General features: G+C 45.1%; 1 protein-coding gene across 1 annotated transcript in view; it reads right to left on the bottom strand.

Annotated features, from left to right (window-relative positions):
* The window catches only part of grin2aa (glutamate receptor, ionotropic, N-methyl D-aspartate 2A, a), a 136833-nt gene extending 124388 nt beyond the window's left edge, over positions 1 to 12445 (bottom strand). The window contains exons 1-2 of the mRNA XM_070980461.1: positions 11727 to 12445; positions 2298 to 2801 (exon numbers count right to left, since the gene is read on the bottom strand). Of these exons, the coding sequence (XP_070836562.1) occupies positions 2298 to 2798 (501 nt within the window). The 5' untranslated portion in view covers positions 2799 to 2801; positions 11727 to 12445. The remainder of the gene's footprint in view (positions 1 to 2297; positions 2802 to 11726) is intronic.
* Between the last annotated feature and the right edge of the window lie 1564 nt (positions 12446 to 14009).

Raw genomic sequence — 14009 nt, forward strand, 5'->3', positions numbered from 1 at the left:
TCACAGTGACGTAGCTCAGAATGCCAGTATGTGTATGTTTCTCTTCAGGCGATGGTGGTGGCATGATGGCTCAGCAAGCCAACTGATGATTTTAGGCCAAACCGTGGTCTTTTCCTAACCCAAGCAGATATAAAACCAAACCAGACCTTGACCACAGCATTGTCGCAGCATGAAATTGAAAACTGCCAACGTTTATTCTGGCAATTCGGGTGCTGAAAACACTGCATCTCCAAAATATTCCACAAAACATCATACTAACAATGACTATAAACTTCACCCATTGCTCGGAGGCTCAAAACATGTGTAAGCCATAGGAGGCCGAAAAAAGGAAGATGAAGAAGCATTAACAACATACATTATACCTTAACCTGGAGGCATACACGCTCTGTAAGAGCTCCAGTGTGGTGAAAGGTACACGATTTCACATAGCGTGAGGAGTGAGGAGAGCATGTGGCTCAGAAGATAATGCAGATAGACAGATACGTTGGGAGGAAAGAACGGAAAAGCGAGAAGGAAAACAAAGAGAAGACAAAGTGGTGGGTCGAGCACTTTAAAGTGGATTATTTTCTCCTCATCTGCTCCTGCAGAGGAAACACTCGCGCTGTCAAGGAGCTGAATCGCCGCTGTTTCAATGACACTCACTGACAGGGGACATGAGGTGTGTGCGTGTGTGTGCGTGTGTGTGTGTGTGTGTGTGTGTGTGTGTGTGTGTGTGTGTGTGTGTGTGTGTGTGTGTGTGTGTGTGTGTGTGTGTGTGTGCTCTGCTGAAATAGGTGGTTTGTGGCAGGTGCCAATCAGGACATTTTGTAATTCCCCTCCACTCAGCCTCGCCTCTGGTCAAGATGAGGGATTATCCCTCACCCCTTCATTTCTCTGCTTCCCTCTACACCTCTTCTATTTCAGCACTCACCTCCTCGTCTTCCCTCTCCTCCCCTCCCCTCCCCTCCTCTCCTCTCCTTAAAAGGTGCCACGTGTAGCATTACAGGATCAATAAACCATTACCACAGTAACTTTAAGGCATTTGTATATTTACTGTAAACAAACAAGATCATCGCTGAGAGGTTCTCCAGCCTCTGCGACCTCTACGCTCCAGGTTTTATTGTGGGCCACGGGGTCGGATTTGGAGAGAAATCTGCTGGACTGCCTGAGCGAGAGATTGCTTTATAGCATGAAATACAGTAGGAGGAAGGACACTATTCTTTCATTGCAACTGGAGCTAGAGATTTGTGAAAAAGAGAGGTTTATAGGAAAATCATTTATCCTCTTCAGGAAAGTGACAGAAAAGTCAGACACACACTAGCTAAAAAAAAACTGTGGCACTAATTTTGAAAAAGACCAACCCCATTGGATAATACCATATGTTTACAATAATTACACCGGGATAGTGTATCTGTCAATAACTTGACAATGCCACATTAAATGCTATATGTAGCATCTGGGAAGCCTTCTTTGATCTTCTGGGCAAATAACACAGATAAGACTATCCCCATTGTGACTGTGATGAATCCCAGGAGCTAAGCACTGCCTCATGAATCCACCGTATCATGTGCTGCTCATCTATTCCTATTCAAAGTTCAAAGTGATTGGCAGGCGAGGGACGTCGCCTATTCAAATGTGAGAGCCAATCAGGACCCTTGCCTTGTCTGAGGGAATCCTGCGCCATGAATGGAGACTTCCAAGATTACAGCTCGCGGCACCACGCAACTCGCTGTTAGCCAAACTATTAAAACACCCACTGCTGTTATATTTCCTCACCCTTTCCTCATTTAGCCATCCATTCTTCTTCCCTCTTCTGTTCTCTGTCTGATTTTAAAATACTGTCTTCTTCCACCCATTCCTCCAGCCGCAGATACTTAACTCACCCTCACACCCCCTTTGCTTCCTCCACATTATCTCTACCCACCATTGCTGGCCTGGTCTCTCTCTTTTTCTTTCTCTGGCCAACAACTACACTGATATTTGAGCTAACTGGCAAGGCTTCCCTCCAATCTGATAGCATGATAGTACCATTTTACAGGCTTTAGACAGCTCCAGCAGTCAAATATATGGCAGCTTTTAAGTGAGTGCGCATTTGAGTTTCTTGATTAAGCAAAATGCAAAAGCCAGAACTTTTGGCAAACCACTCAAACGCAGTCTTTCAGTCATCAGTTCATTTTTAATTGCACCATTCAGCCATTCAGTCTACTCCATACCCCGCCTGGCTTAGCACAACTCCATCCACTCATCAACAACATGTAGACAAACATTCTTCCAGCAATCACTCATCCACCCATGATCCTCCACACACCGCTCCATACCTTATCAGCCATGATCATGGACGACCCTCCGTGGATGCCCAGGATGGGTATGAGCGTCTGAGAGGAAATAAAATCCAAAATCTGGGCGATGGCCTCCTGGTCGGTGCCATCCCCAAACACCACGCCGTGGATCTTGGTCCCGGACATCAGGTCACACATGTGCGTGATGATGCTTTTCGGGTCGGTCTCGTTGACCAGCAGTGTGACCACGTTGACATCGATGGGGTCCTCCTTGCTCCACAGCGCCCGGATGTCCCGGTCTGAGATGTAGCGCGTGCGTCCCAGGATCACCGCAATGTTCAGGACTGGCACTTTTTCTGAGCCGCCGCCAGTCCGCTGCTTTTGAGCTGCCACGGGGTCTGCGATCAGGGTCACCGCCACCAGGAGAGCCAGCGACAGCAGCACGCTATTACTACCAGTGCCGCTGCTCCAACCGCTGCTCCTTCTACTCCTCCTCTTACTCTTTTTGCTGCTGAGGGACATACTGCCAAACCACTTCATCCCCTGCATGGAAAGAGGGCGAGGGACAGCAGAACAGATGAAGACAGATCAGAGAGAGAGAAGGAGATGGGAAAGAGAAGTGTGAAGAGATGATGGCAGAGAGAAAAAGACAGGGGAGATAAACTGTTAATGCACACCTCCTTTAGCCCACACATCCAGGTTGAAACCTTCTTTTTTATTCCACATCTTCCTGGTAACGTTATTAAACACATAAACCTTGTGGGGGGAGAGACGGCCTTGAGAGGAAGTTGTGGAGGGGTGAGAGAAAGAGACGATGACTAACAAGTATATACTTTATGATCACGACTGCTACCATCAGATGACTCAGGAGCAAGCTGTGTCGCTCAGAAGAGGCAGGCAGACATTTATACAGTTTACGAGTGTAACGCGCAACCTGCAAAGATGACGCACGGTTTAAAAGGGAGACGCTGTGAGTGACATGTATGTATGTATGTATGTTCAACAACTTTTTGATGGATTGATGATGCTGAAATTTTGGGCAGGCTTTCATGGTTCCCTGAGGATGAATCCTGAGATCCCCGACATTTGCTCTTGCATGAGGTTCCAATTTGTGTTTTTTAGTGAAATATCTCAGCTATTGCACAGATTAACGTGAGTCCATTCAATGGCAACCAGCTCCTACATTACAGCAAAATTTTATTGTCCAATACTAGGGCTGCAACTAATGATTATTTTCATTGTCTATTAGTCTGTGGATTATTTTGTTGATTAATCAATAGTTGTTTGGTCTAGAAAATGTCAGAAAATGAAGAAAAATGTTGATCGGTGTTTCCCAAAGCTCAAGATGATGTCCTCAAAGGTCTTGTTTTGTCCATAACGCAAAGATATTCAGTTTACTGTCACAAAGGAGTAAAAACATAGGAAATGTTCACATTATGGAAGTGGGAATCAGAGAATTTCAGACACTTTATCTTAAAAAATTATTCAATTATCAAACTAATTCAGTAGTTGACACTAATCGATTAATAGTTACAACTCTAGCCAGTATGTAAGACAGTGAACAGCAGGCTGACAGTAAATAAAACTGCATACAACTTTAAAGGGTTACATAAAACTATAAGAACTTCACAACTGGTGTATGTGATTGTCATACTGCTTTTTTTTAATTAAATGTCTAAAAAAAAGAAACTATATTGAAAGCCCAACAATACTGGGATTATATGGTATGAACTGAAATATATAAATCTCTTCTCAGCAATCAAGAATCTGTGCGAATATGAATAGTGAATAAAACAATAAAACTGTGTTTCATAAAGTCTGTTACACCTGCTCCGTGACGCCGGCGCTGCTTTGAGCATTTCTTCGCATGTATTTATTAGATTCTTATGTAAACGATTCATGTGGTGACACAGCGGTCAGACACACACAGATCACTTTGTACCCCTGAGGTAAGTAAGAGACAAATTACATAAAGGCTGAAGAGAACAGACTAATGTAAACCAGCGAGTGCTATAAATAGTTTGGGATGCCACTGCGGGCTTTCGGAAAGGGGAGGGAGGGTTGGAGGGGGGGATTCCTCAGTTGAAACAAATTTTTGTGTGTTTGACAGTGTGCATGTGTACGTGAATGTGTGAACATGTGAATATGAGACCGTGATAAGAAGGTGATAACTGTAACTCTGCACCAACCAGAAGCAGAGCAGCACAGTGACATCACCATCACGCAGACATCACTATGAACACCGGCCCGCTCCCTGCAGAGATAACAGTCAGTGTTCAGAGAGCATAAAACATTGAGTGTGTGTTGGTTTATCATCGTGTGTGAGACATATGAGCAGGTGTGCTGAACAGTAGAGCGTGAGCAAAGTCAGAAGAGCGTGAACCATATGGCCACATAACGTGTGCACGTGAACTGTTGACGTTTTATGGATTCACTGACAGGAGCGCGTATTCGCGTCGCCGCAGCGTCTGTTGGTGCATGATTGATTTACTGGAGCTGTCTTTTATCAGGCTGCTGTTGAAATCAGTACAGATTTCAGCAAGACTATAAGACACTCGTCTTATGTAGCATCGATTTACAAAGCGTTCCCACCCATTAACAGAAATGACACAAGAGCACTGTGAAAAACACTTCAAGACATCCACATGTTGCCAACCAATGTCTCCTCATTAGCAACCAATGCCAGAGAGTGACTCATGCAGATGTAATAGCTACAAAGGACATGGGGCATTCAGTCCTGCAGCGTTATCCATTTGTCTCTTAGTTTAGAAGATTTGTCTAAATTTGGTGAAAAGTATTCGTGTTAGTTATTGGTGCAGATCTGGATGCACGTGAAGAAACTCAAACTTCTTTAAATAATGCTGAATGTGTATTTTAATGCAGACCTGAATCTACTGTAGATGCACACTGACAATGTCTCCATTTTTTGTGCTGCTGAAGCAGAGCATTTTGGTGGAAGTTTGCCTTATTTCTCAGATATACCACAACTTCGTTAAGCAATGCATTACAACTTTTTTCTGTGCCACTTAGACCAGCCAACTGCTGTTTAACTGGCCCTCTGAGTCTCTCATTGAAGTTGTTTTAGAAATATCCTAATCAGAGTAGTTTTTCGGAAAGTTGAGTAAAAAAAAATATGTTTTGCAGTGTTGCTCAAACTGCGCCGGCATTGTCTATTCGTGAATGTGACGGTGCTTTTAGATGGTTTTCTCTCAACTAGGATTTGTCATACTTGGTGATTCTGTAATGAAACTGAGGCTCTGTTGGAAGACTGCTGTGAGCTGAATAATGCATGGTGGGCTCACTGTGTCATCCTGCGTTTTTAAAACAAGCAGAGGACTGCCCCCCCCCACCCCCACCCCCACCCCCCGACTGAGCATGAACACTGTTAGAGCAGACCTGAGGATGAATCACCCAAATCTGAGTTCATTCACTGCACAGAGGGCTGAACACTCTCCTAGTGTCTGTGCCAAGTTGTCATCCTCCTTCACCCAAAAGCTGTAGGATTAAATGAAGGCTTGCCCTGACAGTTTGTGAAATCACTTAATTCTATAGGACTGATACTCAGCTCTCACTGGAACATTGGAAATGGAGTTTAAGTGATCAGAGAGACGGAGTATAACCAGTCTAATCAAACGTTGCCAATCTTTTATATGTTCATATCTACACACCAGCATACAAGCTGCAAACTTTTTGCCTGACAGACTGACTTCATAATTGCCAGACCATTCTGCCGCTGCTGAAACTGCTGCTGCTATTATCATTTTACATATTGGGCCACATTTCGCCATTAATATCACAGCATCAGCTGGACCATCAAACTGTTAAAATGCTTTTCATCAGCAGTTTCTGGGGGTTACGGGAGAGTTATGAAGCCCACACAGTCTGGAAAATTTGAGCAGAGGAGCTGAATAATGCTGTTACATAAATGCCTCCATATTTACTGTATACTGTACATGCAGGGATTTAGGGGAATGCTTCTTTCTATACGCGACGAGCCGCTAGACCATTTCAGGACATGCAGAATCCTCTTCATTTGGAGGAAACACATGCACACATTTCACTGCAGGTAGCTATAGTAATGATGCATGGCAAAAGCAGAGTTATAAAAGGGTCAAACTGGTGCCAATTTGGCATGTTATGGTATTCATAGTGACAGTTCATTGTTGATGAGATTATCTTTCAGTTCCAAAGGGTGGTGTGGAAATTTGACGAACAAAAGAGTGGGGGTTTTTTCTCTCTCTTTCCCTGTCTCAACAGCTCAGCGCGGCATCACAGGGGGATTTTAGGGAGAGAAAATGGACAGGAGAGGAGAAAAACAAGCAGATGGAGTAAAGGCAATGCAGAGAGGGGGAAAAAAAGTAGTATATTGAGGAAAAAGGCCCAGATACACAAAAAATAAAAGGAAAAGAGAGAGAGAGGGAAAGAGAGGGAGCATCCCCGGCCAAATCGGATTGGGGCAGTTTGTCGTCACACAAAGGCTACCGTTTCCTGGCACCACAACAGTAAATGATGTTTGGCAGGCACATCCATAGTACTGGCTATCGTTCACTCACTCACACACACACACACACACACACACACGCTCATATTTCCTACCTCACACCAGGCACAAACCATAAACGCTCTCTGTGCATGTTCGTGTCACGTTTAAAATCATTTCCTCTGTGAATAAGAAACCAAAATACAATGCAGGTGTCATTCTTTTTCCTTCAGAACACACCTGCACTAACGCACACACACACACACACACACACACACACACACACACACACACACACACACACACACACACACACACACACACACACACACACACACACACACACACACACACACACACACACACACACACCGGCGGTGAAATCTCTTTCTTGCAATACCATTACCACAACTCCCACGCAGCTTCGCCGTCACAAAGCCCACAGTTCTGGTCCACACACCACTAGCTTTCACGTGCATCAATTATTCAGCCGCATTATCTTTACATGATGATTAATATGATTACATTTACCGCTGCCGTCACATTCGTTCTTCCTTCTATCTTTCTAAATGGCATTAAAATTAGATTACCATACTCAACACACTCTATGGATATGATTTATTTACAGGGTCAGGGCCCTGAATGGTTGATACCAAAGATGATAAGTGTGTGTTTTACTATGCACCAGCCCAGAGGACGCATGTGTTACATGCTTTCTGGTTCGTGGGAGCCTACCCTGAATATTGTATGTTTTTTGTTTGCCATCCCGCATTGGCTCCTCTATGACTCCACTTTCATTCATCGCTCTTTCACTGGTTCACTAATGTGTCCATCCTTGCCTTCATCTCTCATACTGCTTTCATCCATCCTCCCCCACTGCATTGACTTCAGCAAGATATTTTGCATTACAGACTCCATACTCCTCCATGGTCTCTCATAATCTCTTCTCCAAGGTTTTTCAGGCCTTAAGGCACGCTGTGAATATTCAGCCTCACAGCTACACCTCTTCATCTTCCATCATTTCTTTTTATTTCATCCCTTCACCTTTCCTGTCTGGATCCCTCCTTTTTTTCCTGCCACATTGCTTCTCTTTATGTCCGAGTTCAGCGGGAGCAGACAGAAGAAAAAGACACGTTTCTATGTAACTTTCAACTAATGTTCTGTGAAAATACCAACAAGGGTTCAACATGATCAAAAGAGTAAAAGTGGACATGTATTTTTTACTTATCAATGTTCAGGTTTTAGGTTTGGCTTCTTAGTTCCTGTGAGGGTAAACATTAATACTCTGGTGCATGTCATATTAGACAACAGTGTGCAGTGCCTCGCTGTATAGTGTCATGTTCCCGACCATAAAGAAGTTGTTTTTATTTAGGTTTGGTGTGGGAGCCTTGGTGAGTCAGGCCGTATCACCCACCATCATTGGCCAACCTCCCTATAATGCGTCCTCGTACAGAAGAGGAACAATTTTCTGTGGTGTCTTTGTTTTATTTCAGGTATGGTTGGTTTAGTTGACGATTGACTTTTGACCTCTGTGAACTTTATCTAGCTGTCTTTTGGGTGCTGCTTCCTATTGGCAGTTTCAGTCATTCCTCTCCGATAACTCTCTGTCTCTCTCTCTGTTTCAGTGCCCTTTCCCTTCCAGTGACAGAAAATGAGGGAGAGGGGGATGCACAAAGGTTCCCGGCCTCAAACCAGGGATGCTGAGATCCATGGACTTAACCCCTAAACCACAGGGACACAGCCTGTCTCTCCATCCCTGAGCATATTCAAGGGGCTCGAGCCTCTTCCTCCTCTCTCTGGTTTTGGTTCACCAGTCTTTTCTTGCCCCTGCTCCACTGTGTCTTTGCTGTCTGTTTGAGACATATTCTAAAATAACTCGGCTTTGTTTCTTCATTTATTCATCTATCCCAAAACATTCTCTCTTCTTCTCTGCCATCATTCTCCCTGTCTCTAATTTCATTCCTCAGGTTCTGCATCCCTCTATCCCATCTCATCCCTCTTATCGGAGAACATCCTCCGCTACACAGGAAGCGATGCGTTCTACATTTCCAGCACAAGCAACTTATTTACACAGAAATGCATATCTAGCATGAGCAGTGATAGACATCTTGGCTGAACGGATGAGGAAAAGAGGGCCACCTACAGAAACTACAGGACATCAACAGAAAATCGCTCCCAGGCGTGATGTCACTGTAACGCCCACACTGTCTGACTGACAGTCTATGGGGAAGTACAGTTCTGAAGCAAAGAGGATGTAGCTCCGATTATTTTGCCAAAAGAGTTGGATGATGTCTTTGGTGGCTCTTGAGGAGCTTTCCAAAGGATTGTGACATTTGAAAGACATAAACATTCATCAGGCAGGGAGGTTCTAACCAAAGAAGTCATCAAGATTCGGTCGGGATGTCATTCTTTTCCATCGTGACTTCCCCCGAACTTTGAAGGAGTGCCACTTTGAGTAAGCCACAAAACGGTTCCCCATGTCTTCTGCCATTCCTCTCCTCTGTCAGCTCATTCCTCTACCCGTTTTCTCCCAGCCATCCCCTCATTCAGACTCTCCCAGGCCCCAGCCATCTGCTCTGTGTGCCCTGACGTGTGCATGAGCACCCATGAGAAGCCCAGTGGAAGTAATCGTCTGTTACCACTCAGGCTTCAACATGTTGTCTGCCCACTGCACATACCTCTTTAGCTCCCCACAAACCCATTGTGTGTGTGTGAGAGAGAGAGAGAGAGAGAGAGAGAGAGAGAGAGAGAGAGAGAGAGAGAGAGAGAGAGAGAGAGAGAGAGAGAGAGAGAGAGAGACTGCAACAAAGAAAGACATGACTATTCTCTTATATAATGGGTGTGAACAGTGTTTTCTCTCTCTCTCTCTGCACCTGATGCCTAACACACACCTATGCCTGCCTGCTACGTTGGAAGATAACACTCTACGCTTCACAATGTCTCCTCACTTGTTTCTTTTCACATTCAGCCCTTGTCCCTCTTTCTGAATTTCAATTTGATTCATGGGCATGACGTCCAAATACATTTACGATGCGGATGTGTATAAAGGAAAATGGTATTTAAAGAAAAAGAAAGTACGAATCATATTGTATGCTCTCATTCAGTGTGGTCACATGTAGGTTGGCAGGTTACTTCTTATCTGTCTGTGTTGCTTTATGGCCTCTGCTCCTGCAGCGTTTCTATCTCTTGCCCAACAGGAAAAGGAATCGTTTCTCTGAAGACACCTCTGAAGGCCAGAGTCAGAAGTGATTTCAGATTTTAGTCAGCCATGAACAGTGGTGATGAATTTGAAGCACGGCGGTGCTGCTTTGCAGGAGCAATCAGCTCAGTGCTTGATGGGCGACTTGATTTTAACCCTTTGCATTTATTTATTTCTTTTTGTAGAAGAAGTATCCTCTGACTGACTGCACTCCAGAGCCGAGTTCTGTTAATGGTGTTTTCATCTGCATGCAAATAAAGGTGTATTGAAAATCAATCCCACCCATCTCTCTCTCTAACACACACACACACACACACACACACACACACACACACACACACACACACACACACACACACACACACACACACACACACACACACACACAATCTCACGCTTATCTTCTCACACTCACCATTTCTGTCTACACCGTTCTCTCTGCCTGCTGCTGCTGTTTAATTGGTCATAATGAATGCAACAATACTTAAAGGCAATAATCTATCCTTCTAAACATGCAAACACACACACACACACACACACACACACATACACATTCTCTTGCTAAATGGTAAAAGCAGGAGAAACCATATGGCAGTTATAATTTACAATTGGGCCTCAATGTACATGGGTTGAAGCCGTGGGTTAATACATTATTTCCTTTTGCTGTCATAAAAATATGGATTGCCCCTCCATGGGCTGCAGCTGGCGCCTTTACAAACAGAGAGAGAGAGAGAGAGAGAGAGAGAGAGAGAGAGAGAGAGAGAGAGAGAGAGAGAGAGAGAGCTTCTCTGTGATAGGAGAACTGCGCTTCAACAACGTGACTGAATCCCGAGAACTGGGGAGAGGGTGAGGGGAGTGAGAGGAGATGTAAATTCACTTGGATCCCCCCATTAAGTTCAATGGAACCAACACAATACAAGTGCGACCCCTACTGGCAAAACGTCCTCCAGTCCCGGGCGAGACGCTCCTTACATCGTGAAAGATTTTTATATATTTATTTATTTTTGCGCAAACACCATGTTCACTTTCTGTCGCGTTTCTCGAGGCGGCACAGACGCAAGGATCTGGCACTAAAAATGGCATCATAACTTAGAAAATCAGCGGCGTGCTCTTCGAGATCTGCCCCATGTAACGCTGACTGTTCGTCCTGGTATGGGATGGAGAGGAGCTGGAAGTTGTGCCAAGCAGTGGCGCGACCAACAGCCCCGCAATGTGTTATCCAACCTCTGTATAAAAATCACCTGAGAGCACGCCCGCCTTTAATTTAGCGTGGCGTGTGCGCTGCGTTAAACTCTTTTTGGTCTGACCGGCTTCACTGTGCATGTGGCCAACTACCAAAGGAGGGCATGTTTCTTTGAATTTCACCTGTACAGTCAGTGCACACAAATTTATGGCAAATGAATAAATGTGTTTAGCTGATTTTGGCCGGCTGAGAGATGCTGTGTAAAGACGCGCTTTGAGGCAGCCTGCGCTCCGCTCACTGCGCCAGTGTTATGAATTATGAGGAAATTATGATACTTGACGTAAGAGCTGAGAGCATTTGATTTTTTTTTTTGTTTGTTTGATTGCGTTTTACACCGCCTGCCTCGCATCTTTAAATCCCAGTGGGTCGTGTTTTAGGGTCGTGGTGTGGGTGCCGCACTTTGGATGAGGGACGCCTGTGGGTAAAAGCCGCACGGCGCCCGGTGACCAAGAGAGAGAGAGAGAAGGGAGCAGAGACAGAGACGGTGCACGATCATCACAACCCAAATTCAGGGAAGAAAAATAACAGACACGGGAAAGTACTTACAGCATCTCCCTTCCACAGAGCTCCAAAACATTGGTGTGAGATGACATTGCAACAGTCCCCTCTCTCCTGTGAGAAACCATGCAGCCTCTGACGGTGATCACACTCACTAAGACAACAGGAGCAAAGAAGAGAATCACAGAATGTCTGGCGATGAATTATTCCCACCGTGTCCAAAATCAACCAAAAAAAGAAAAAAAAAGGAAGAAAAAAAAAGAATGAAATCCCCCGTTTTCAGCACTTCACGAGCGCGCAGCTGCGAATAAAATCACTGTTGTTGTAATCCAATCTTCATCTTGTGTGCGCCCACCGCTGTTTCTCCACTGCAATCTCTGCTGGCCCCGCGCATTGTGGGGGCTCAAACCTGCCTCTATGAGATTAGAGCTCCCGGTATCCCGTTATTCCTGTCCCGGGCGAGGAGAGGAAGAGGCAGGTGAGCAGCCGCCGGACGCACACACAGACGCACACGCACATTGACTACTACAGCAGAGGCTCCGGCAGCCTGCAGACCGTGCATGGGACCCGCTCCCAACGTCTCCCTCTCTCTTTCTCTCTCTCTCTCTCTATCGTGCATGTGTGTATGTGCGAGGGAGAGAGAGAGAGTGCTGAATGTGCACGCGTGCGTGTGATTTCGCGTTTTGTCTATGTGTATGCCAGCGCGCTTCTGCAGAGGCAGGGGCAGCTGGATAGATAGACGGACTGTCGGTCCGTCGATCTCTCTCTCTCTCTCTCTCTCTCTCTCTCTCTCTCTCTCTCTCTCTCTCTCTCTCTCTCTCTCTCTCTCTCTCTCTCTGCGCTAAAGCTCCTTCAGGAAGTAGCTCAGTCAAAGAGACACTACAGGCAGAGTTGGGCTAAATCTCAAATGATTCACACAACAATTTTACCCTCCCTCCCTCCTCACCATCTCCATTCTTCTTTTTCTTTTTCTTTTTTTGGTCAAGAATAATCCTCTCTGCCAACAACTGGCTCCCCCCATTCATGCCTTTTGGGATTTTTATACAGTCAATCAATCCGGAAAACTGGAGCACAGCAGAGCAGATAAGGGGGTATAAAAAGACAGACCAACCAGTGGCGCAAGGCAAAATACAACATGAATAAACGGCTGATGCACCATGCACGGTTTTAACCCAGCAGTGGGAACACCGCACAGCGTGTGGACGTGAATGCATGCGGGCCAATTAGTCCATGCGCGCAAAATCTAAAAACAGTTCAACAGAGTTTGTTTTGTTAGGCTAACTGAAATAAATAAAGACAGATTGCCGAAACAAATGCAGCTCATGTCCCACTGCGCCGTGAAATGTATCAAAATGTTGAAGACAATATTGTACCTGCAAGTTTCAATACAAATGGTGCGTTTGGGGAGCAAAGTTGGCGGCCAGGTGTCGTCGCAGGTGAGCTTGGACAACTTCCGACCTGGAAACACAGAACTCAGACCTTTAGTTCCTGCTATGCAGAGATGTTCCGGGACTACTCTTCCTGTAAATGCCGCCATCCTGCTGCCATCGTTGTCAGATCACAGAAAATGTGAATTAAGCTGCTTTGTTTCAGCTCGAGGCCTGGAGTGTGTGATAAGGGAGTCTCCAGCGATACTGTAAGCTAAAGGTGGGAGAGTCAGGAGAGGTGTTTTAAAATGGTGCTGCACAAACCAGCAGGCTTCTTTTAGTTTGACTGTGAATCTTAAAGATATAGGAGTAACTCAAACCCCCAGTGAGGAACAACACTTTCTGCTGTAGTCTGGAAGCCCAACTTGAGACACTTAAGTAATATAAGGCTATTTTCTTAGGCTTTACAAAGTAAAACAGTCACCTTCCCCATATAATAAACTGACTTTAATAAGTAAAACTGGAGTTCCTTTAAGGTAAGTGGAAATAAAGGAACAGTGGCAGCATTAAAATGCATAGGCTTAATAAATGAAGGAGCTCAGGGCCCCACCTACAGATGGAAAATGGGAGGGATCTATCTATCTATCTATCTATCTATCTATCTATCTATCTATCTATCTATCTATCTATCTATCTATCTATCTATCTTCTGCATTTAGCATCTTAGCAGGCTCAGCAGTAGTGGACCTCTGCCTCTCCATGAATTGGAGGCTGTCATGTGAATTTCCACATCTCTCCGCAGTACAACCTCTCTCTCTGATGAGAGGAGTGCAGAGGAGCGAGAGCAGCAGAGAGTGAGAGGGACAGAGAGAGGAAGGGGGTGTTACATGCAGTAATACGGCCCTCACAAATGGGTATAAAGTCACAATTCACACCTGACTGAGCAAACGACTACCAAACGACT

Source organism: Chaetodon trifascialis, chromosome 15 (assembly GCF_039877785.1).
Source record: "Chaetodon trifascialis isolate fChaTrf1 chromosome 15, fChaTrf1.hap1, whole genome shotgun sequence".
Taxonomy (NCBI): domain Eukaryota; kingdom Metazoa; phylum Chordata; class Actinopteri; order Chaetodontiformes; family Chaetodontidae; genus Chaetodon; species Chaetodon trifascialis.